The following is a 21,848-nucleotide window of genomic DNA, read 5'->3' as shown; positions in this document are numbered from 1 at the left end:
TGTACATCCTTTCCTATACTTTAAATCATCTCTAGATTACTTAATACAATATAAATGCTATGTAAATAGTTCTTACACTGTATTGTTTAGAGATTGACAAGAAAAAAAATCTGCACTGATCGGTGAATATGCAACCATCTATTTTTGATTTTCCAATATTTTTGATCCACTGTTGGTTGAATCCACAGATGTAGAACCCACAAATAGAGAGGACTGATTGCATATTTTTAAATAAGATAATTTGAATAAAAAATTCATGTTTTACAAATGATAATTCACATTTTATAAACTTCCCTATTGACAGAGCAAAATATTAAAAATTTTATCATAAAATATTAGATAAAATAGAACATCAATAATAAGCCATACTTTATATCATTTCTATATTTGCATTTTGCTTTCCTCTGAGATTAAGCTTATACTCTTAAAAATGACAAAAAGTATTTATCAATCCATGTTTTGTTACACCTGGGTAAAATAAAATGAGTTTTTTTTTAACATTTCAGATTATTTGTTTCCTGTTCTCAGGTTGATAGAAAAAACTCTGATCATGTTGCTTCCCAATCTTAAGAGTAAGCCCCACTGGCCTCAGGATGAATTCAGAATTCTTAGGCTGGCTTTCAAGAACTAGCCATTGCTTACCTCTGTAGCCTCTACCACTTTTCCAAAAACACCCTACTACCCTGAAACACACACACTACAGCACTACTGAATTGTTTCTAGAAACTATCACAGTCTCTGTCACTTCTGGACTTGTTCCAAGCACAACATTGGCCCTATGCCAAAAGCCCTGTTTTACTTCTCTGGTAGGGTTTACCTTGCCCACTGCCTTATACAGTGCCTGGCACAGAGCAGGATGCTGAAAAAAGTAGTTAATGAATAAATGAATAATAAATGAATTTAAACTTTTTTTTAATACTGTTTTTGAGGAAGGTATTTATTGGAACTTAGAAATTGATACATGCTCACAAATATTATCTTTTGTTGCCTTTTCTCCTCTTATTTAAAAGGGTACTTTTTGGTTAAGTGGCTTTGCTGTTTTTCTTATTAAATATCAAATTTTTTATATGCATGCATGGATATAAAAAAGTCTGGAAGGTTATATGGTTGTTTTTATTTTCCTCATTTTTTGCTTACCTGTATCTTTAATTTTTCTTCTTGGAATATTTGTTACTCAAATAGCAAAAAGTATTTTAAAGAGTACTAGTAAGCTAATCAAATTAACTCAATTTGTGCTCTGTAAATAGGGGTTTTATTCAGGTATTCTCGTTATCCCCTCTACCCATTTAAAAAGTAGAAAGGAAATTTAGAGATACAATTCAAAAGAAAAGTTAGAATTGGCTAACCAACAGAAAGTTAAAAAATAATTTTCCATCCAACTTTTGCTTTACAGGCTAATGGCCTGATTGGTAGCCAAGGTGGGCAGCTATTAATTTGCTTTTCTTCATTGCACCACAGTTACTTTCTAGTCATCACTTCAAAACGATCCCTTTAATTCTAATCTCCTGCAATTCAAAAAGTTTTTAAAAAGCAGTTGACAAAAGCTAGCAAGTGTAATCCATCCCAAAAATCATTCTTTTTTAAAATTCATACACTTACAGTTACTTTCAACACCCATCTACTAAAGCTAAAAAACACTTTATCTATTGGCTTTCTTTTCCATGTCCCCTGTAGCATCCCATTATTGTCATCCTTTAATGGTAATAATTTAATAAGTGGATCAAAACTCTTTGGAGTTGACAAAACCTCTTTACAACACCATAAAACCAAACAGTATTCCCTCAACTATTGCCACCCATGCAAAATTCACAAAAAAAAAAAAAAAAAAAAAAAAAAAAAGGTATGTCCCCTTCCAATTAAGTCTTCTCTCTATGCTTTCTTTCTCCAGTGAAGGCTGTCCACATCTGATGTCTCTACCACTTCATCTTATATAAATTTCCCAAAACACCACATGCTAACTTGAGTTTACTCCACTGACACTGTCCTCCCTAAGGTCACAGATTGTTTCTTAACTTAAAAATTCAGCCCTGTTTAACCATCTTGTTCATTCTACAAATCTCACACTGTAACTCATCCTTCCATTCTCAAAACTCCCTTTCTTGACTTCTTTTGATGCCAGTCCTTTATGAGTTTCTCTCATAACTCTCTGTTCTTTTCAACTCTTACTCCACCTATATCTTAAATATTCCCCAAAGTTCTGGTTTCCTCACACTTTCTCCCTGCGCATTCCCATGAAGAATGGCTTTATCCCCATTTCATGCCTTCAAATGATATAAGATGCAAAAACAAATGAGCCATACATAAGTAGCAAAAACAAGAAAAGTTGATCTATGCTGCTAAAAATCAAGCAAGGTGGGTAGCACATATGAAGTTTCCAGAGTGCTGGTAATGTTCTTTTTCTTGATGTGGGTACTTGGTTACACTGGTGTGTTCAGTTTGTGAAAATTCATCAAATTACACATTTAGGATATATGCATTTTTCTGTATGAATGTCAGATTTCAACAAAGTTTTGAAAACAGAGAAATAATAAACTAAACCTTGAGTTCAGATTCCAGCTCTAACATGTGTGCTTCAGCTAAATTACTTATCCTATTAAAGCCCTGGTTTCTTCATCAGTAAAATGGAGATAATACCCACTTCACAGCACTGTACAAAATATGATTTATATGATGCCTACCATGATGCTTGAAACACAAATACCTTATGCTTATAAATATTCTTTCTCTGTCCCTATCCTTTCCCAATTCTTTATCTCCAGCTTAGACTTCTTCCATGAACTCAGAATCTGCATACCCAATTTCCTCCCAAACTGCTCCATCTCTAGGTCTTACTGGCATCTCAAACTAAACTCATCATCTTCCTCCTTACACCTTTACAATGACCTGTTCCTCCTCCTATATCTCAAAGTCTGTGACTAAAACTTCTACCAATAATTGCACCTGTCTTTAAAAATCCTAACTTTCACACTTAGGCCACCAGATTTGACCTATTCTACATCCTGAAATGTACACTGCATTGGTAGAGAAAAATGATGACACCATAAGCATTTGTATTGTTACAGCAATAGCTTCCTAATGGATCTATCTCCCCATTTACTCCATGCTGTGTATGTTTTCTAAAATAATTCTTCTAAAATGCATCTGAGATGGTGTAACTTTTCTGGTTAAAACTGCTTATCTCAAGCCGGACACAGTGACTCACATCTGTAATCCCAGCACTTTAAGAGGCTGAGGCGGATCACTTGAGGTCAGGAGTTTGAGACCAGCCTGGCCAACATGGTAAAACCCCAACTCTACTAAAAATACAAACATTAGGCCAGGCGCGGTGGCTCACGCCTGTAATCCCAGCACTTTGGGAGGCCGAGGCGGGTGGATCACGAGGTCAAGAGATCGAGACCATCCTGGTCAACATGGTGAAACCCCCGTCTCTACTAAAACTACAAAAAATTAGCTGAGCATGGTGGCACGTGCCTGTAATCCCAGCTACTCAGGAGGCTGAGGCAGGAGAATTGCCTGAACCCAGGAGGCAGAGGTTGCGGTGAGCCGAGATCGCGCCATTGCACTCCAGCCTGGGTAACAAGAGCGAAACTCCGTCTCAAAAAAAAAAAAAAAACAAAAACATTAGCGGGGTGTGGTGTCGCATGCCTTGTAGTCCCAGCTACTTGGGAGGCTGAGGCAGGACAACAGCTTGAACCCAGGAGGTGGAGGTTTCAGTGAGCCATGATTGCGCCACTGCATTCCAGCCTGGGCAACAGAGTGAGACTCTGTCTCAAAATTTTAAAAAAAAAAATTTTTTAAGTTGCTTATCTCTTAGGTCAAGTTGTCATTTAAGGCTGTTCTTGAAATTGTTCCTATTTAATTTGCCAGATTTATCCCCTACCATTTGTTTATTCTAGCCAGACAGAGAAGCATGTACAACAACATAGAGGCATTAAAAGGTGTGATACATTTGTTTACTGCATGTCAACAAATATATCACACCTTTTAATGCCTCTATGTTGTTGTACATGCTTCTCTCTCTGGCTAGAATACTCTTTACTTGTCCCATCTTCCAAGTTGACTAATGCTAGCCTTTCAATAAACATCCTCTTAGAAATATTTCCTGACACTTTCACAGCCCTAGCCTAGATTCAATGCCTTTTTTCAGAAATCCCATAGCACCTTCTCTATACCCATTATAGTGCTTGCTACCCAGTGTGGTAATGGCTGATAGTGAGGGCCCTCTGAATGGAGAGTTACTGATGGGCAAAGATTGCCAGGTTATTAAGATCTGACTCAGGAAGGCTCAACAGAGGCTAACAAATAACAGACGGTTAACATTTTTTAAATGAGTAACATAGTGGGGAGACGGCAGAATAAGTATGATTCCCATCCCATAAAATATATATATAGATTTACACTATAAAACAGTTAAGTTTTAAAAACATTTTAAATGCTCTTTTGGCAAAATTCAGGTTTTTAAGAAGCTCTATTTTCTTAGGCTATTCTATGTAATTATTATTCTGTACAATTCCATATGATCCTATACAATTAACCCTTTAAGGGAACCATTCTGCTATTCTGCTGGGGACCTAATACAAACATAAAAACATTTTGTCAACTAGAAGCATTTTTGCCAGTACTTGCTATATTATCTTGTCAATGATTACTCTTGTCGATTATACTCCTATCTTACAGAAAAGCATCAACAACCTTTAATATTTCAGTAAAAACTTGCCCATACCCTAATCTTTGTGGCCCTCATAATTACAGGGTAGTTTTTTCCTAGATATCACATATTTCTGACTCCAAAGTTTACCAAGTAAAGTCACTTAAAGCAGATTACTTTGCCTCTAGTTACAGAATAAGAGCACTATCTGAAATTATAACCTGAGTTCCTAATTGGCATGTTCCTCTCTGATGAGCATCTACATCCATGTTGTTAAATCTCAGCTACCAGCTAAAGATCTTGTAGCTATCTCTGAGGCAATTTTGGTACCTATAATTCTATACACCTTTTTAAAAGCAGCTATAAAATGCTTCTAATCTTTCCTTAACTTCTTATCCTCTACTACCTCCCACTGCAACTAAAAATGGTGGATATGGACATTCCCTTCCCATCTTCACGCCACCTCCCATAACTTCCATTACAATTTTTCCTCCATGTTAGGCGATGAAACACACTGAGTCAAAATAGTTAAAATGGGCAATGCAGAAGAAACCTGAGTTTGAATCCAGACTATACAATTTACTCTGTGACCCAGGACAAAATATAAAACCTCTGAGACTCAGTTTCCCCATATATAAAATGGGGATTACATCTACTTTATGATGTTGCTGTAGGGATTAAGCTATCAAAAGTAGCCAGCCACAAAAAGACAAACACTGCATGATCCCAGTTATATGAGATATCTCAAATAGTCAAATTCTTGGAGACAGAAACTAGAATGGTAGTTGTCAAGGGTAGAGAGAAGGCAGGAGTAGGGAGTGATTGTTTAATGGGTACAGAGTTTCAGTCTGGAAAGATGAAAAAGTTCTAGAGATGGAGAATGGCGATAGCTGTACCATATTGAGAATGTACTTAATGCCACAGAACTGTACACCTAAAAATGGTTAAAATGGTAAAAAAAGAAAAAAGAATATTCTCTGAATAAGTCATATAGAAAGACTTTTCCTCCCTTGTTAGAGAGAGATATAAAAGGAAAAAAAACCTTACCTTTCCCTACCCCTAACCCAACACTCTAAATTGAAGCTAAATGGCAAAGGAATAGAGGAGGGTTCACTGATAAAAATTAGTCTGTCTTCACAAATTAAAAACCCAAAACTATCCTAAGTCCTGTACCTATCCACTTATAGACCAAAAGCATAAAGATTTCAAACAAAAATCAGTTTTTACTCATGATGTGGCACTTTTGGAGTTAAGCAATTTTACAGATTGTGTTTAACACACTGTAACAATATTTTTCATTTAATGAAAGTACCAACATAAACTTTTAACCATCATCTAATCTATGATTCTCTGTTGAATCAAATCTACAGTTAAACCTTCTTAAATATATATGAATCTCTCATCATAAAAGAGGCAGCTATAGCATAATGAAAGGAACACTGACCTTGGAACCAAAAAACTGTAAATATGGCTCAGGTCTGCCACATATTATCTGTATTAGCCTAGCTGCATAAGTCAGTTTCCATTTATAAATCTTACTAGTCAATGGAGATAGCACCTACCTCATATGATTATAGTGTGACTTAAGTAAAACAAAGTACTATACAATAAAATATCTTAAAAACTATAAAGTACAATTTCATTTATATTATTAAATTTAACACAAAGAAAATGGGAACATTCTGTTAAAAATTCACATTAAAACTATACACACATTTCATCATAATATAATCTCCCATAGTCCTGAAATTCACAGAAAGAATACTGAATGCCCATATTATAGAAAAATATTTTTTAGAAATTACATTAATTCTTATACCAAATACTGGGAGTACTAGGGAAAAAATGAGTTAGATACGGTGATAGACTATTGTGAAATATGTCCAATTTATTACATCCTTAACTCATTTATTCCACAAATACATAAACACAAACCCAACCACTGTGCTAAGCAGTGGGAATATGATGGTAAAGAAGACACCATGGTCCTTACCCTCAGGAAGCTTCCAATCTAACTAGAAGATGAGGCATTAAACATCACACGAATGGCCGGGCACAGTGGTTCACGACTGTAACCCTAACACTTTGGGAGGCCAAGGCAGGTGGATCACCTGAGGTCAGGAGTTCAAGGCCAGCCTGGCCAACATGGTGAAACCCCCTCTCTACCCTTCTCTATTAAAAATACAAAAATTAGCTGAGTGTGGTGGCACATGCCTGTAATCCCAGCTACTAGGGAGGCTGAGGCGGGAGAACTGCTTGAACCCCCCAGCAGGTGAGGGGTATGGAAGGATGGGGGTTGCAGTAAGCTGAGATTAGACCACTTCACTCCAGCCTGGACAAAAGAGTGAAACTCTGTCTCAAAAAAAAAAAAAATTACCCAATTCATTATTTATAATAAACATGAAAAAAAAGAAGTCTGCTATGAGAGTATACAATCCAATCTAGAAGGTTTAAGAGAAATTATTATGCCAACTGTACCAACCTCTGTTAACCCAGTAGGCTTTAAGTGTTCAATAAATCTTAGTTATTTCTATCATCATCATTATAAAAGCCCCACTGTCCTTCAGAACAAGTTTATCCTTAGGGTTTGAAAGATAAAAGACAACAACCCTATTATCTAGGAAGATCAGATAAACTGAAACCAACACCCAAATTCCTCTGTTTTAAAAACAAAACCAGGAAAGCATAGCTTCTTCATCCCAATTTTCACACATATTTAACATATCCTTGAGCAATTATGTTGACGCTGAGAAGTTTCAATAGTAGTTTAGACGTACCTGAAATACTGTAACCTTTCTATGGCTGGTTCTTTTAATATTACTCAGTTCTCTGCTTAAATGTCCTCTTCTCCAAGAATCTTCCCCTGACTATCCAATCTAACATAGCCTACCAGTCATTCTGACTACCCAATCTAACACAGCCTCCCAGTCATACACTACATCACACTATTTCATTACTTTTATAGTATATATGACTATTTGAAGTTGCCCAGTACATTTATTTGCTTATTATATATTTATCCTTCAAACTTGAAAGTCTCACGAACGCAAAGACTCATTTTATTCTCCCTATATCCTAAAGATATATCTTCCTTGCTAAAGATCCCAAGTTTTGTTTACATAATTCAGGTAAGCCAATTATAGTAATCCCACTACATTTTGCATAATTCATTTACAGGAAGAAATTTTATAGTTCTTTCTAACAAGGGATAAGAAGATGTCTCCTAAGCAACTTCAATAAAAAGTTTTCCTCCCTGATTGACGAGACAGGCACAAAGAAAGAAAAACTCTGTCCTTCCCGCCTTTACACTTAAGTGTGTAAGGAAGTGATGCTGGGAACCTGAGGCAGCCATGTTATGTTCATGAGAGGAAGACTATGAGGATGGCAGAGAAGCCGATCCTGAACTCTGATGTTCTTGACTCACTGAATCAACTCTTAAACCACCACTTCTAGACATCCTGTTATGTAAGATTTCCTTTTAAACCTGATCAATTAAGCTGTTTTCTGTCTCCTGTTTTGATTCCTGAAGCCAAAAGCCTAATAAATTCAAGCTGATGTTTTTTCTATAACAGTAAGAGAAAACAGTATCTACAGCCTACTGGATGTGACGGGATTAAACAAGATAATGCAGACAAGTACCAAACAAACAAGACACTCAAAATGATAGCACTGCTGTTAATGTTACTATTAAGCAATAATTTTCTATGACAAAACTCCACAAACTCTTCGTATACCATTTAGAATTTTGTTATTTTACAGAAAATATTCACTTTAATCACATTTAAAATGAGATCATTTTTAATAATTTGTTTAGCCAGGCGCGGTGGCTCAAGCCTGTAATCCCAGCACTTTGGGAGGCCGAGGCGGGTGGATCACGAGGTCAAGAGATCGAGACCATCCTGGTCAACATGGTAAAACCCCATCTCTACTAAAAATACAAAACATTAGCTAGGCATGGTGGCGCGTGCCTGTAATCCCAGCTACTCAGGAGGTTGAGGCAGGAGAATTGCCTAAACCCAGGAAGCAGAGGTTGCGGTGAGCCGAGATCACGCCATTGCACTCCAGCCTGGGTAACAAGAGTGAAACTCCGTCCCAAAAAAATAATAATAATTTGTTTAGATTTCTTCCATTAATAAAGTAGCTCTTGTTTTTTTCTCAAATCTGGAATAGATGAAATAAAAGGAGAATCAGGCAAATATCAGATCACTATAATAAATCATATTAATTTGAGATAAGTGTCTTTTTCTGGCATCAATTCCTCTCCCAACTTACATGGACAGAGTCACATATATTTTCATCTATTATTCTTGCCTTTACAAATATTTCATCACTATTTTAATGTGCTGTAGGTTTAAAACTAATTAAAAAATAAAGCTATATTCGTAATTACAACCATACTCTTTAACACCTACAGTTACAAAAACAAATCTTTAAAACTAGAAAAAAAAATAACAAAGGGCTATATTTTTTAGCCCTACAATTTTTTTCTGTGCTTAACTACTTGTTTGACATTATAGTCATGAAGCAAAATTAACAGAGAAGATCAAAAATAGGAGATTGCCAGGTCATTGGTTTCCGCTCACTCTAGCTGAACTGTGATATAAAATGTTACAATGGCTTATTGTTGTCTGAAAGCTGTTTAGGGTCATACATGAAATGTAATTAACATTTTTAAAGGAAAAGATGAGAGTAGCTTTGTCATTTCTAAAGAAGTGACACCAACTGAAGTTTGTCTTTTAAAAATGAACAAAAAAATAATTACTCCATTGCATTGAGACTGACCAGGCTGATTTGAGTCCAGATGAATTTTTGGTCCTATAATTATTAGAAAAACATTAATAGTTCCACTTTTCAAAAGTTCTTAACTATTAAGCTACATAACCAAAGTTACCATTTACCAAATATGTTAACGTTATCTGGAAAAACTTTATTCTTCCTTGGGTGGTCCATATTTTCACCTGTTTTTTAACGTCCTCACACAAGGAATAAAATACAGTTTGTAGAAGGTAAGAAGAGACTCTGCTACTCCTCTAACTACTTGAAGCAGGCAGGACATTAATCTTGGTGGACCACCCTTCAGGTCACTTTTTATAGTATGTATAGGGTTTTAATCTCATAATCAAGTAACTGTCACAATCCTTGTTATGCTAGGTTATATACATATGTCAGCAAAACTTGCATGAATACATGTTACATTTGTAAAGTACATACAAAGTTTGATAATGTTTAAAATCTGATTACTTATATATTCCAAACTCTTCAGATATTAACAAATACACCTTATATTGCTCCAGTGCTATTTTAAGTCCACCCTTTCAGAAACAGTAAGTTCTTAATAAAACTAATATTTTTAGCATATATTTACAGAGGCTCATATATGTCACTAGCATGCAAATATTTAATCTGTAATTCCCACACCAACATCAAAGCAATCATGTACACCTAACAACAGAGAATGACCTCGTGTATTCCAAAATAACTGAATTCCTATTTTTAAATTATATATTCCCAGTAGTTTCATGTCTTTCAAACTCAGTACTTCCATCCTAATCCTATATCTCAGGATTAATGCAATGGTTGTGATTTCTATGAAAGAAAGATTCTAAATTTGAATTGTTTTTTTCCCCAAATTGTACTTGTACCTCTCAACGACTGAGGAGACATATTAATAAACTGCAACCTGGGTATTCAAGCCCCTCACCCACAAAGTATGCTCTATTTCTGAAACAAAATAATTCTAGTAGTGATTAAAGATGAAAGGCATATTTTGTCTCCTGCTGCAGAACAACTAAAATGTAGTGATGCTGTCTGCATCCTAAGTTGGTTCTGTATGGCAAACTGGCTCTGAAAGTGTGAGACTAAAAACTTCCAACTTTTTCTTTCACAGCTCTGAAAAACAATTATAATATTACTACTACTTCTAAATTAGCCACAATAAATCTCTGGATAAACCATACTAAAACTTAACTCTGAACATCTTACCCACATTCTTTCTTTAGATATGTTCCTTAAAAATAGGGGGCTCTGATACTTCTAAAACAACAGAAAAAGATTAATCAAAAGCTAACGACATTTCAGATGCAAGCTGTTTAGTATTTTGGAGGAACATCCTGGAGATTAAAAGGGGGAGGAGCAATTTAATATTTTATACAAAACTTCATTTCCAGGAAGATACTCCATCAGTTTTGGAAATCCTGAATTGTGTGAATTGCTGTTAAATAAGTTTCTGAAGCGATCTCTATTACTTTTCTTGCCTTATTCCTTCAGAAAGGAAGAAAGGTTTATCATTTTTCTTTGCAGAGGGTACATTAATGATGGGGGAATACTTGAATTACTTTAAGGGTAGAAGGGGAGAAAAAGGTGATGCTGGCAGATATTAATCCCTATAAACTCTCTTTTATATGAAGTGGCATTTACATGTTCATTAGACCATAACTACTTTGAAATAAGCATACGGTATTTGCTTCTTGGTATATTCAACTAAGATTGAAAATTTAAAAGCCAAAGTTACTTTTCAGAACTCAAGATTAGATACAGTTTGATTCCTGTAGTTTCTGGCTAGTTTACCACATAAAAGTCAATGTATACTATGTGTATCTTTTATGTCCAACTTTGCTTTCTAGCAGATTCATCTTTCTATGCTATTACATAAAGGATCAAATTAGTTAATAAAAAATTAGTATCACTACTCATCTATTTGCAGGTGTCAGTTACTCTTTCTGCGGTAGTGTGCCATACTGTGTGGCTTTAAGTTCAGCAACATTTCATATAGGAATTGTTCACAACTATTATGTTTAACTTTGAAACAACTAATCAAACAAAATTCCTGGGGAAAAATCTGAAAAAAAAAAAAAGTTTTCTTCATTATGTTAAGCTTCCAACTTTCACTCCTAAAATTTCTGTGCCTTGTGCCTTCTGCCAAATGAAGGGTATAAGCATCAGGGTGCACCAGTGGTTAAGACTGCATATTTGATCAAATCTTTAAAGTCTGTTACATCTGATTATGTAATGCTGTTCCCTAAATCTGTAGCATCCTACCCTAGTTCAGGAAGACAATATGGTACACTGAAAAATATATCTTTCATCTTCAACCATAGGTTCTAAGGTTAGAGAAATCAGTGTTAGAAACCCAGCTTTCCTATTTTCTGGCATTGTATCCATGGGTGAGTTCTTTAGACATTCAAGGTCTTAGTTTTCATATTTCTTTAACGGAGAAAAAAAAAAGCACCCGTCTTGTAGATTTGTTGGGAGAATTAGAGAAAATATGCATAAAACACTGAACATAGTGACTGGCACACAGGATGGCAAATAATAGTTATTTTCGATGTGTTGTGGTTTGAGGGTATTTCTGAAATACAACTAAGCTAGAGAACGTGAAACTTAAACTTACAAGTTTAGTTTGGAGGTCACTGAAAAAAATTTTACATTAAAAAAATCCTATGAGTCTAACATCTTCAATAACAATTTATCAATGTGTTGATATTAGAAGGCACCTCAATGTCCAAGATACCGTAGAGAAGAAATTAGATTATCCCCTACCCTCAAGAAACTTACATTTTAGGAAACACTAGATATTAAACATCCAATTACAGTTATTTAATTACAATTGCAATTAGTGTTACAAAGAAAGTCTGCTAAAGGAAGAAATGACCTAACAAGATCAGAGTTAAAATTTCTACATCCCACCTCCCTCCATGGGTTTTCAATTAGTCCCTCTATAATTAAGACGATCTGCTTTTCTTAAAATGATAGTAACTAATCTTACCCTGGTCATTTTTATGTTCAGAAGTGTATACTGAAATCATAGAAACTGTGTAAAACCAAGAATTCACTTCAAATATTTCATATAGTGACCTCCTAAGGAAAGACAAAACAAAGACCTCATACAGGTAAGCACATGTCAACTAAACACCATGAACTCATGTTAGAAAACACATTTCTTGATAGATTATAAAACCAATGTGCTTATTTCCTATGCATGCCATTATTTATAATAATGACTCCTTTTGCAGAATGTTTTTGTTAAAATGCACATATTTGTTACGGAAACAAATTAGTTCTGTGATTTTTTAAGATAAGAACAGTTCTAATGAGCTTATTAAAGGAGAATTCTTCACCTTTTATAATCTGCTACTGTAAAAATTAAGAACCAAAATTTGGTGACATCCATTTTAATGATGACTTCAAGATTCCTATCTTCAGATGTGAGTACATTGTTGCAGAATAGTGGCATTAAAGTCCCAAGTAAACATAAAGAGAAAAACAGGGAGGATTAGATCAACTCTCCCACCAAAATGAAATTAAGTTTATTCTGTAAGACAGAACCTATCTCGATGTTTGTCTTAGATTCAAACAACATTCAACTAGAAATTAATGCAATGACAACCCAGAACAGTCATTGTCAATTCTTCAAAAGCGGCCTCTTCACCTATATTTAGTTCATAAGGCAAAACAGTCAAGAATTCCTGCTGCAAATTGAAATGAATGGAAGAAATATATTTAAATCAAATAGCACCATCTAGCAGAACCCTCATCTGCTCACAAGAGTAGATGTTACTTGGTGTTCAATTTGGTATATTTGACAGCAAAGTGGCAATTATTGGTTTTCCTGATGGGAAATCACAGAATTAGAGCTAAAGAGGACTACAGTTATACAAGTTCCAACTTCCTGGTTATTATCTGAGAAACTTAAAAAAATATAAGAAGTCATCAGGATACTGAGTGGGATTTGGCTAACGTTCACCCCTTCCTGGGAGTTCACCTAAAATCTAAAATTACTTTGATTTTCAAATTCAGTCACCCCCAAAATAAGATCATACCCCAATACATTTCAATTCCTTCACTCTAATGTGAAGTTCAAATATTCTGTAATCATTAAAACGTCCTCCTTCATGTGTTTTTATCAGACACAGTATAACAAAATGATTACTGCACACGAATGAGACTGCATTTCAAAACTTCAATTCTAGTAACTGCCGTTTCTTTACCAGGCTATAACGCTACGTCTTTTACATATTCCTTGCCACAGCAACAAGATCCTGAATGCAGCTCAGAAAATATCTCTTGGAAAAAAACAAACCAGCCTCTCTAATTTTTTTTGTTTTGTTTGTTTTGTTTTGCTTTGCTACATCAAGGCCTGATACCTCTAAATCCTATGGGAACTGAGTGTGTTGCTGCCAACACAAAGATTGGGAAATGTTCCCATCCCTAGGGCACACGAAACTTTCAGGGGGAGACTAACTGCCTAAAGCAAGGAGGAAAACTCAGTAGCCTCCGCATTCGGTTTTCATTTATGCAGCTATTTCTGTGCGCAAGGTAACCAAAGTACCTTTGAGAGATGCTCTCAGACTTTTCGCCTTGTCTGAACCCCTCTCAGAAAGACGGGGTGCGTTCAATGACAAGGATAACACTGACCCTCAGAGTTTAAGTGGTTACTGGGAATCACTGTTTAATCTGCTGCATAGTTTAAAAAAAAAAAAAAAAAAAAAGAGGGGGGTTCTTCCTCAGTGGTCACAGTCACTATTCGTTCTCATTTTTAGTAACAACCAAATCACCGTTACAAGTACACAAGAATAGCAGCAAACCGCTCTGCTTTGCAGTGTGCCGTGACAGTGGCAACCCGGGCAGGGAGGGGCTCTGTTCTCGCCAGCCGCCTCCTGGGCTCCCACCGAAGTTAACACCTGTATCTCCCCACAACTGCAACCAAGCGGCTCCTTCCCACCTGAACGCATCTCCCCTCCCACAAACCCCTTTTCGGACCACTGCCCCACCCCGCCGCAGCTGCCCTCCTTGGCGCCCCCGGCGGCTCCCACACCTCCCCTCCGCGCGCCCCCGACCACCGCCCCGCCGGGTCCGCCCCTCCCGCCGCTCGGGGGCTGCCAGCCTCACAAAAAGTTCGCCCGCCGCCGCCGCGGAGTTGGGTCCGCTGCGAGAGGCAGAAACGCCGGCCTCCTCCAACAGACCCCGCTCCTCGCCAGCAGTTTAGCTCCCCGGGAACTCTGTCCCTCTCCGACTCCCAAACTTCAGCGGCGTCTCTGGCGCCCACCCGCCTCCACCCCAGCTCCGCGCCGCGCAGGGGACTGAGGACGCTGAGTCCGTCCCTAGCCCAGGAAAGCCCAGACGCCCACCCGGCCCACACCCGCACACGCCCTCCGCGCCCCGCGCGCGTCTCCGCGCCCCGCGGGGCCCCGCTCGGCCGCTCCACGCCCGGCTTCCGCCCGCCGCGCGCCCGGCACCGCCGCCCTCGCCTCGCACCGCGCTCGCCGCCCCGAGCCCCAGCGCCCGGGCCCCCGCCGCCGCGCTCCCCGCGCCGCCCGCGCGACCCCGGCCCCGACCCTGGCCCCGACCCCGGCCGGCCCGCCAAACACCCACATTCCCACCGCGCGCCTTCCTCCACGCAGCTGCCCCTGCCGCCACCTCCGGCGGCTCCTCGGGTCCCCGGAGCCCCGGACCCCAGCTCGAAAGTTACTTTGGAAGGTGAACCCGCGGGTTATTTCCCTCAATCACCCAAACAAGTTTCCATCCACACCACCAGCACCACCGCCGCCCCTCAACACACCCGCTCCCTCCTGCGGACAGCCCCCTGCGGCCGTCCGCCCCGCGCCCGCACCTCCGGGAAAAGCGCGGCTCCCCGCACCACACGCCCCCACCGCGGCACCCCTCCCCCTGCCAGCCCACCCCCGGCGTCCCCGGGCGGAGAGTGTCTGTGTCTCCCAGAGTGTGCGAGTGCGTGCGTGAGTGTGCGCGCGTGTGAAGGCGGAGGTGGGTGAGAAGCGGAGACACTTACTTCTCCCGGGCCTGGCTGTCGGACGGGACGGCGCTGCTGTTACTCTTGCCTTTGCCGTACATGCTTGTGCCGAGAGCAGCTCCCACTGTCACGCACCTGTCAACCCATCACAGCCTCCCCGGGAACAGCCCCGTCCCCATGGCGACCCACGCAGCCACCCCCACTATTGGCCGCCCCACGCCAAAGCTCCGCCCCCTTCGCCCAGGCAACGCGCGAGACTGACAGGCCTCCCCCTCCCTCCGGCCTGCCGAAGCGCGCGGTGGCGGCTACAGCCTCAGCGGCAGTCTCCTCCCTCCTTCCCTCCCTCCCCGGTTCCCTCCCTCCCTCCTTCCCTCTCCGCTCTCCTCCCTCCACCCGCTCTCCTTCCCCCCTCCCCCCTCCGAACCCGGGCGCAAGGGGGGAATTAGAAACTGCTCTAGAAGGATTTTAAACAACTGGCTGTTCTCTCCGCTGCCACCCCTCCCCCCGCGCCGCCCGCGCTCGGCTCCTCACTGGAGAGAAGGCGCCGGGAGGAGGAGAAACTGCGGCCTGGAGTCTCCGGCCAGAGCCGGCGGAGCTGGAGCCGTGGCGGCCCCAGACTTCGGGGCGCCCGCCGAGTCCACAGACAGAGCAACGGCCCCAGACGTCCTGGGGCCCCCACCAGCCCCTCTTTCGCTCCTCTTCTGTACGTGACCTCGCGCCGGTACCCACGATTGATTTCTGCCCTCCTCAGCCCTACTCCCTGGGGTGTCGCCCCCGCCCAGTTCCCGGAGGGCCGGCTGACGAGGGACACCAGCGCTGTTCCCTCGACCTTCTGGCTGAGCCGCCGAGAGCGACTCGCCTTCCCCTCCTGGGGGGACACTGCACCTCTGGCCCTCGGCGCCGCTGCTGTGGCGGCGCCCGGGCCGCGCCCTGCTCCCCAGGGGAGTACCTGGGCTGAGGTCGGCCTCCTCTATGAGAGGTGAGCGGACCTCCCAAAGAGGCCCGGTGACTCCTGCAGCCGCAGCGGCTCGTACCCCAGACCCCTCCTCGCACGGAGCCACGCGGCGCCATGGACACCCCGCCAGATCTGCCGCAGAAGAGGGCCCCAGGTTTCCCCACCCGGCCTGGTTTAACAGTTTGGGTCGGTGATGCCTATTCATCCTGACTCCTGGAGTGGAAAAGGCCGGAGAAGGTCTTGAAAGACTTCCCTGTCCTTGCCGGTTAGAATAGGCCCCAGCTCGCTCCAAGGTGTACAAAGCTGTGCCAGGGCTGAAAGGCTGCCCAAGAGTGTTTCTGTATCCAAATACCTAATCCCATTTCAGTAAACGCGCAAAAGTTTCTGAAACACACACAGCCTGGTTCCCAGTAGAACTCTGCATCCTTTATCTTGTTGAGATCCTTGGCTGTAAAACCAGACGGGTGCAAATGGGGTTAGAAAGAAGATGGGCTTCAAACTGGGAAGAAGGGTACAGATGGGAGTGGGACAGGGCGACATCTGGAAAGGATGAATAGACAAGAAGTAGCTGTGGGTGGACAGGGAAATAGGATTCGCGTGGACTAAAGTACTATTCTATTCCACACACATATATCTTTCAGCATTTAGTAGTAGGATCATAAAAATGCATATGGAGATAGATAGATGGAAAGGAAAGAAATGGGTGTGAGCATTGACAGAACTGATAGGAATAAAACATCAACAGAAGGTTAAGGAAGGGCAGTTAGCAAAAATGAGAGGTCGAGAATCAAAAGCAGGGTTGGCAACCAAACATAAATCAAAACTGGGCAAAATAAAGAGGAAGGACTTTCTATTCTCGTGTTAAGGAAAGGGGAAAAAAAACATGGGAAAAGTGAGGTATATAAAGATGAAAAGACTAGAAGATACATGATTAATGAAGAAGCCATAGAATGTCATAGCAAAAGATTAAAAATACAATAGAGGACAGACATGGTTTTAAAAAACACACAAGATACAAGAAAAAAAGCACTTTTATTAAAAGGACAAAAATTCAGCCAATCAAGGAAATGGGGAGGGAGGAGTGGGGAAAAAAATACACTGGCTTAAGTAGATTAATTTCCAAGAGAAGTAATTTGCCGTTTCTAACTTCAGAATTCTCCTGTCTGTTTCTAATGACTTACAGTGATTGGGTGGTTGGGATATCGCAGTCATATTCTCCTTTCTCTTTCTAATGACCTGCAATGATTGGGTGATTGAAGTGAAGCTGAGCCAGTCAGCCTCTTTTAATGAACTTTTGCTCAAAATGCTCAAATGTGTATAATGTTGCCACAGTTTACAGACTCAACTTCAAGATTAGCATTATGTAATTTGTTGTTCAATTATCTACTTCCGTGGGCTTTAACACAGAAAATTTTTAGTATCTTAAGGCTCCATCACTCATAGAATACTCCCTATAAAGATGCTGCTCAGAGAATGCTGTCACTTCCCAGAGAGCTCTGGCAGCTTCTCAGCCACCCTCCTGCCTGCCCCTGGAAAAATGAACTAAGGATGGTCTTTGTCCTACTATCCAAAAACGAAGTAGGCATTATCCTTGCAATGGTGTTGGGACTCTCTTAACTATGCTTCTCAATCATGGCGCATTAGAATTGCCTTTATTTTCATTGTTGTTGGGTTTTGTTTGTTTATATACCAACTGGATCAGAAATCTTGGGGATGGACCCAAGTACCTGCATTTTTTTTATAAGCTCCAAGTGGTTCTTGTGTATAACCAAGGCTGCTTGCCTTTGCTCTTCAGTATCCATTTAAAGGCAGCCAGTGGGTACCACCAGAGTTTAATGTAAGACTTTTAGGTTGGGCTGTGCATTAATAGATGACCCTCCTCAAGTAAGGCATTAAGACATCTTTATAGTGTGCTTTACTTTCTGCCGCCAAGTCAACAAACTTGTAATAGGATGAAAATGTATGCCCATATGTGTTCTCGTAGTGCAAGACCACGAATAGCCATAGTTTAATTTCCTATTTTCCTATAGAGAAAGGAAAATGAAGAAAGAAAACAGGAGAAGTTATTTGCTGTCTACTGCTGTAATTTATTCGTTTGATTGGTCTTTACCCAGATTTGTTACATGTAAAAGTCCTGTGGGTAATGGCATATGTTCCGATGTTTAAAAAATAAATAAATTATAGATCTGCACAGTAGGGTATGGAATTTAGAACAATTTGGTCTTAGTCTCTGGAAAGAATAAAATGCTAAAAGGTCTTAGTTCAGAACTTGCCAAGTTAATGTCAGAGTTACCTTTACAAGAATGTTCTCATCTGACAAATATACAAAGTGAAAACATGACTTTTATATGTATATGTATCCTATATATAGTAACCTTAAAGCTTAAGTAATCAAATCAATTATCATTAAAACAGCTCAGCAGCTACCTGTACCATCTCTGTTTTATTTTCCTCTAAATGTTTACACATGTAAATAAAATGCTTCTTTGCCCTTGTTCAAATTATTTTGAGTACAAAGAGTGTTCTTTGCATCAGCAACTGTATCTCCTGGGACCAATATTGTAATTAATGAGAGTTGAAACACATATTCAGAGCCAAGTTTGAGATCCCAGACACAGAATTGAAGATCCATTGTTTTGTTTTCATTTTTTTTTTAAAGTGGGAGAAGATAGGCAATTTAAAGCTTCCTAGTGTAGAGAATCACAATGTATTTTTAGGGATTTTTTTTTACCCACATATGAGATTGATTAATTTGGGGGGCCTGGATTTGGGATAAGAAAACACTGACCAGCAATGCCACCAGAATGGAACATTTGCATTTGAGGTTGATTTTTTTTAACTTTATTCTTTCAGATATAGAACATCCCAATAACTCAATCATTAGTTCTCTCCTCATCCCTACCCCCATTTTGTTTGGGCACGTATGCACAATTTTCTCTTTCTGGAACCTACATCTAATTCTTGGAAGTCTTTATCACTTTAAAACAGGCAGTTCATTTTACCACCCTGCTCAAGCTCTAGACTGACTATACATTTCTTTGATCCTAATTTTTTTTCTGTAGAACATTAAGGTTAATAATGTCTACATTCTTTCAGTGCATGGGACCTCAGAAAAGATTTACCTGTATTATATAGAACAAAGAGACCACCTTTTTATCTTTAAATGGAAGCTAATCATGAATTTAGTTATGTGCATCATATAGAACATTTAGCTTATTAACTTGAAAAAAACCCACAGAAATAAAAATATTTAGAAAAACTATTTAAATATTAAAATAAATTTTCTTGTTTTAGAGTAATTTTCCCCAAAAATAAAACTTCTATTACTTGTTTCATAAAATGAATCAGTTATACAAATAACAACTCAATTGCATTCACACCACTTTTCATTTCAAATCATTTAACAGATATTCATTCATGATTACTCAATACATCCCAGTTAATTAGATTTCCCTAACCAGCTTGTTAAACTCGGTAAACTGAGTCCTAGGTATATTCATTAGCATTGGCTGATCCATAAAGAAAACAGAACTAGTTCCAGAAGAACTCCATGTTCCTGGCCAGCAGTCCTTTTCCCAGACCGCGAAGCCACACCTCTTTCTCTCAGAAGTGACTATTCCACCAAGGAATGTGAGCAAGCTCTAAGATGTTTGTCATTCAAACTACCTTGTGAAACTTCACTCCCAGGCAGAATAGACCAGCATGCTCAGATTCATAAAATGCTCAAATGCCAGGTACCAAAGGAATGAAATGAATAGTCATTGCAACAATAATACTGTGCAATTTAGTCACTTACACCAGAATAATAAATGAAGTTGGGCCTCAAATTAACATTTTTTAACACACCATTATTGGTTTAACATCAGTTAATCTGAGCCAATGACTGTTTACTTAACCTAATGCCCTGGATTTTTTAAATCCCAATTTACATATTCATAAACACTTACCAATGTGTTAGGAGACACGGTGTGCAGATCTCCCAGTTCCAAAGAGTTCCGGCCCTAGAGTGTCTAGTCTTTTTCAGCACTACCAAGAATATGAAGTTTAGTGGCTTAGAATAAGATAAAATTGTCCTGATACAAAGAATTATACATAAGCTGAAGATCAAAAATGGAAAACCAGGGCTACCATGTATGGCAATTTCATATACTACAGTGTTTTGCAAAATAAATTCCAAGTGCTGTCCTGTTCATTGGCTGGATTTTTGTCATTAAATGTTAAGAGTTATGTAATAGGAAGTGTGCCAAAGAGTGTCCTTTATTCAAAAATATTACTATTTTTTTTAGTGCATTCCTAAATCTTCACAATGGTTTTTCACCTAGTAAGGTTATGCCAATATGATATCTTTGCTCTCTTGGAGCTAACAAAAGCCCCAGTCTCAAGAGGGAGGCTATACAACATTCCAGGCAGTGTCATTTCCTTCTGTTGGAAATGGAAACAGAGAAAAAAACACCTACTACATTTGCTTTTCATAATTTTCCAACATAATCAGACCCTCTTAACCAAGTATGGCAGGAAAGAAAGATGACAATATATTATACTACTATTGCATTTTATTTGCCTTTAGATCATTTTAAAATAAGTGGTTAAAAATATATTACGCCAAGTAAAATCTGTTTAAGACAAGGGCTGAATATTGCCATTGGCAATCATAAGCTATAAGGTATAACAATCTTACCATGGTCATATACACCTGTCAAAGACATAGAGGACACTTAAAATTTGGAGGTAGGGGGTTACTCAAAAAGTCTTTGAAACCAACTGGGCTATGTCCTATGTATTACGGTATAATAAGTACAGTAGTTCTGAAAATTTATGTGTATTCCGTGGTGGCAATTCCCACCTGCCAGCACCATCATATACCATGAGGTGATACATGTACAGTCAGATTCCTCCTCAAATTTTACAGTGTCATTGTCTTTAGCTTTTTAAACACTTCAGGTTTTTTCTTTGCACCTAGATTCTTCAGGCAGAAAACAGAAGGATCCCCCTGCCATATGGTGCTGAGGTGTTGACAGCAACAGGGCAAATTCCCATTAGTCTTGCCCAACTTCTAAGACCCATGTTGTCTGTGGTTTTGGAGGACCATGTTAAGGAAGTTAAGAAAGAATATATTTCTGTCTAATGGTTGGTCTGCTACTACTATTCTGTACTTACCTCCTGCACTGTCCTCCCTGTAAGTCTCATGAGATTTTCAGTTCTTTGAGGAGAACCTTAAACAATGTCTACAACCCTATGGATCTGACTTGAGGCTAAAGTTGTTGCAACTCTCTGGGTTAAAGATAGTTTTTGCCAAAGATACTAACCTCTGGAATATTCTTCTACAGTACTGTTATCGACACTGAGATGCCCAGAAATTAAAGGCTCGGGAGCACTATATCCATTTATCCTGGCTTTTCAGCCTGGTCTGGTTTCTAGAAGGGAGATAGCAAAGAGCACACTGTGGTGATGGATTCGGGTAGTCTGGGGAGCAGTGTGGCCAGCCGGGGCAGGCCGAG

General features: G+C 39.7%; 1 protein-coding gene across 6 annotated transcripts in view; it reads right to left on the bottom strand.

Moving 5' to 3' along the window:
* Positions 1–15,707, bottom strand: part of SSBP2 (single stranded DNA binding protein 2) — a 314,744-nt gene extending 299,037 nt beyond the window's left edge. For all 6 annotated transcript variants that reach the window (XM_032276921.1, XM_032276946.1, XM_032276962.1 and 3 more), the window contains exon 1: positions 15,435–15,707. In XM_032276921.1, the coding sequence (XP_032132812.1) occupies positions 15,435–15,496 (62 nt within the window). In that variant the 5' untranslated portion in view covers positions 15,497–15,707. The remainder of the gene's footprint in view (positions 1–15,434) is intronic.
* Between the last annotated feature and the right edge of the window lie 6,141 nt (positions 15,708–21,848).

The sequence above is a fragment of the Sapajus apella genome, unplaced genomic scaffold (assembly GCF_009761245.1).
Source record: "Sapajus apella isolate SASKATOON/1434 unplaced genomic scaffold, GSC_monkey_1.0 scaffold1, whole genome shotgun sequence".
In the NCBI taxonomy this organism is placed as follows: domain Eukaryota; kingdom Metazoa; phylum Chordata; class Mammalia; order Primates; family Cebidae; genus Sapajus; species Sapajus apella.
The sequence above is the reverse complement of the archived record's forward strand: the minus strand, read 5'-3'. Positions and strand labels throughout refer to the sequence as shown.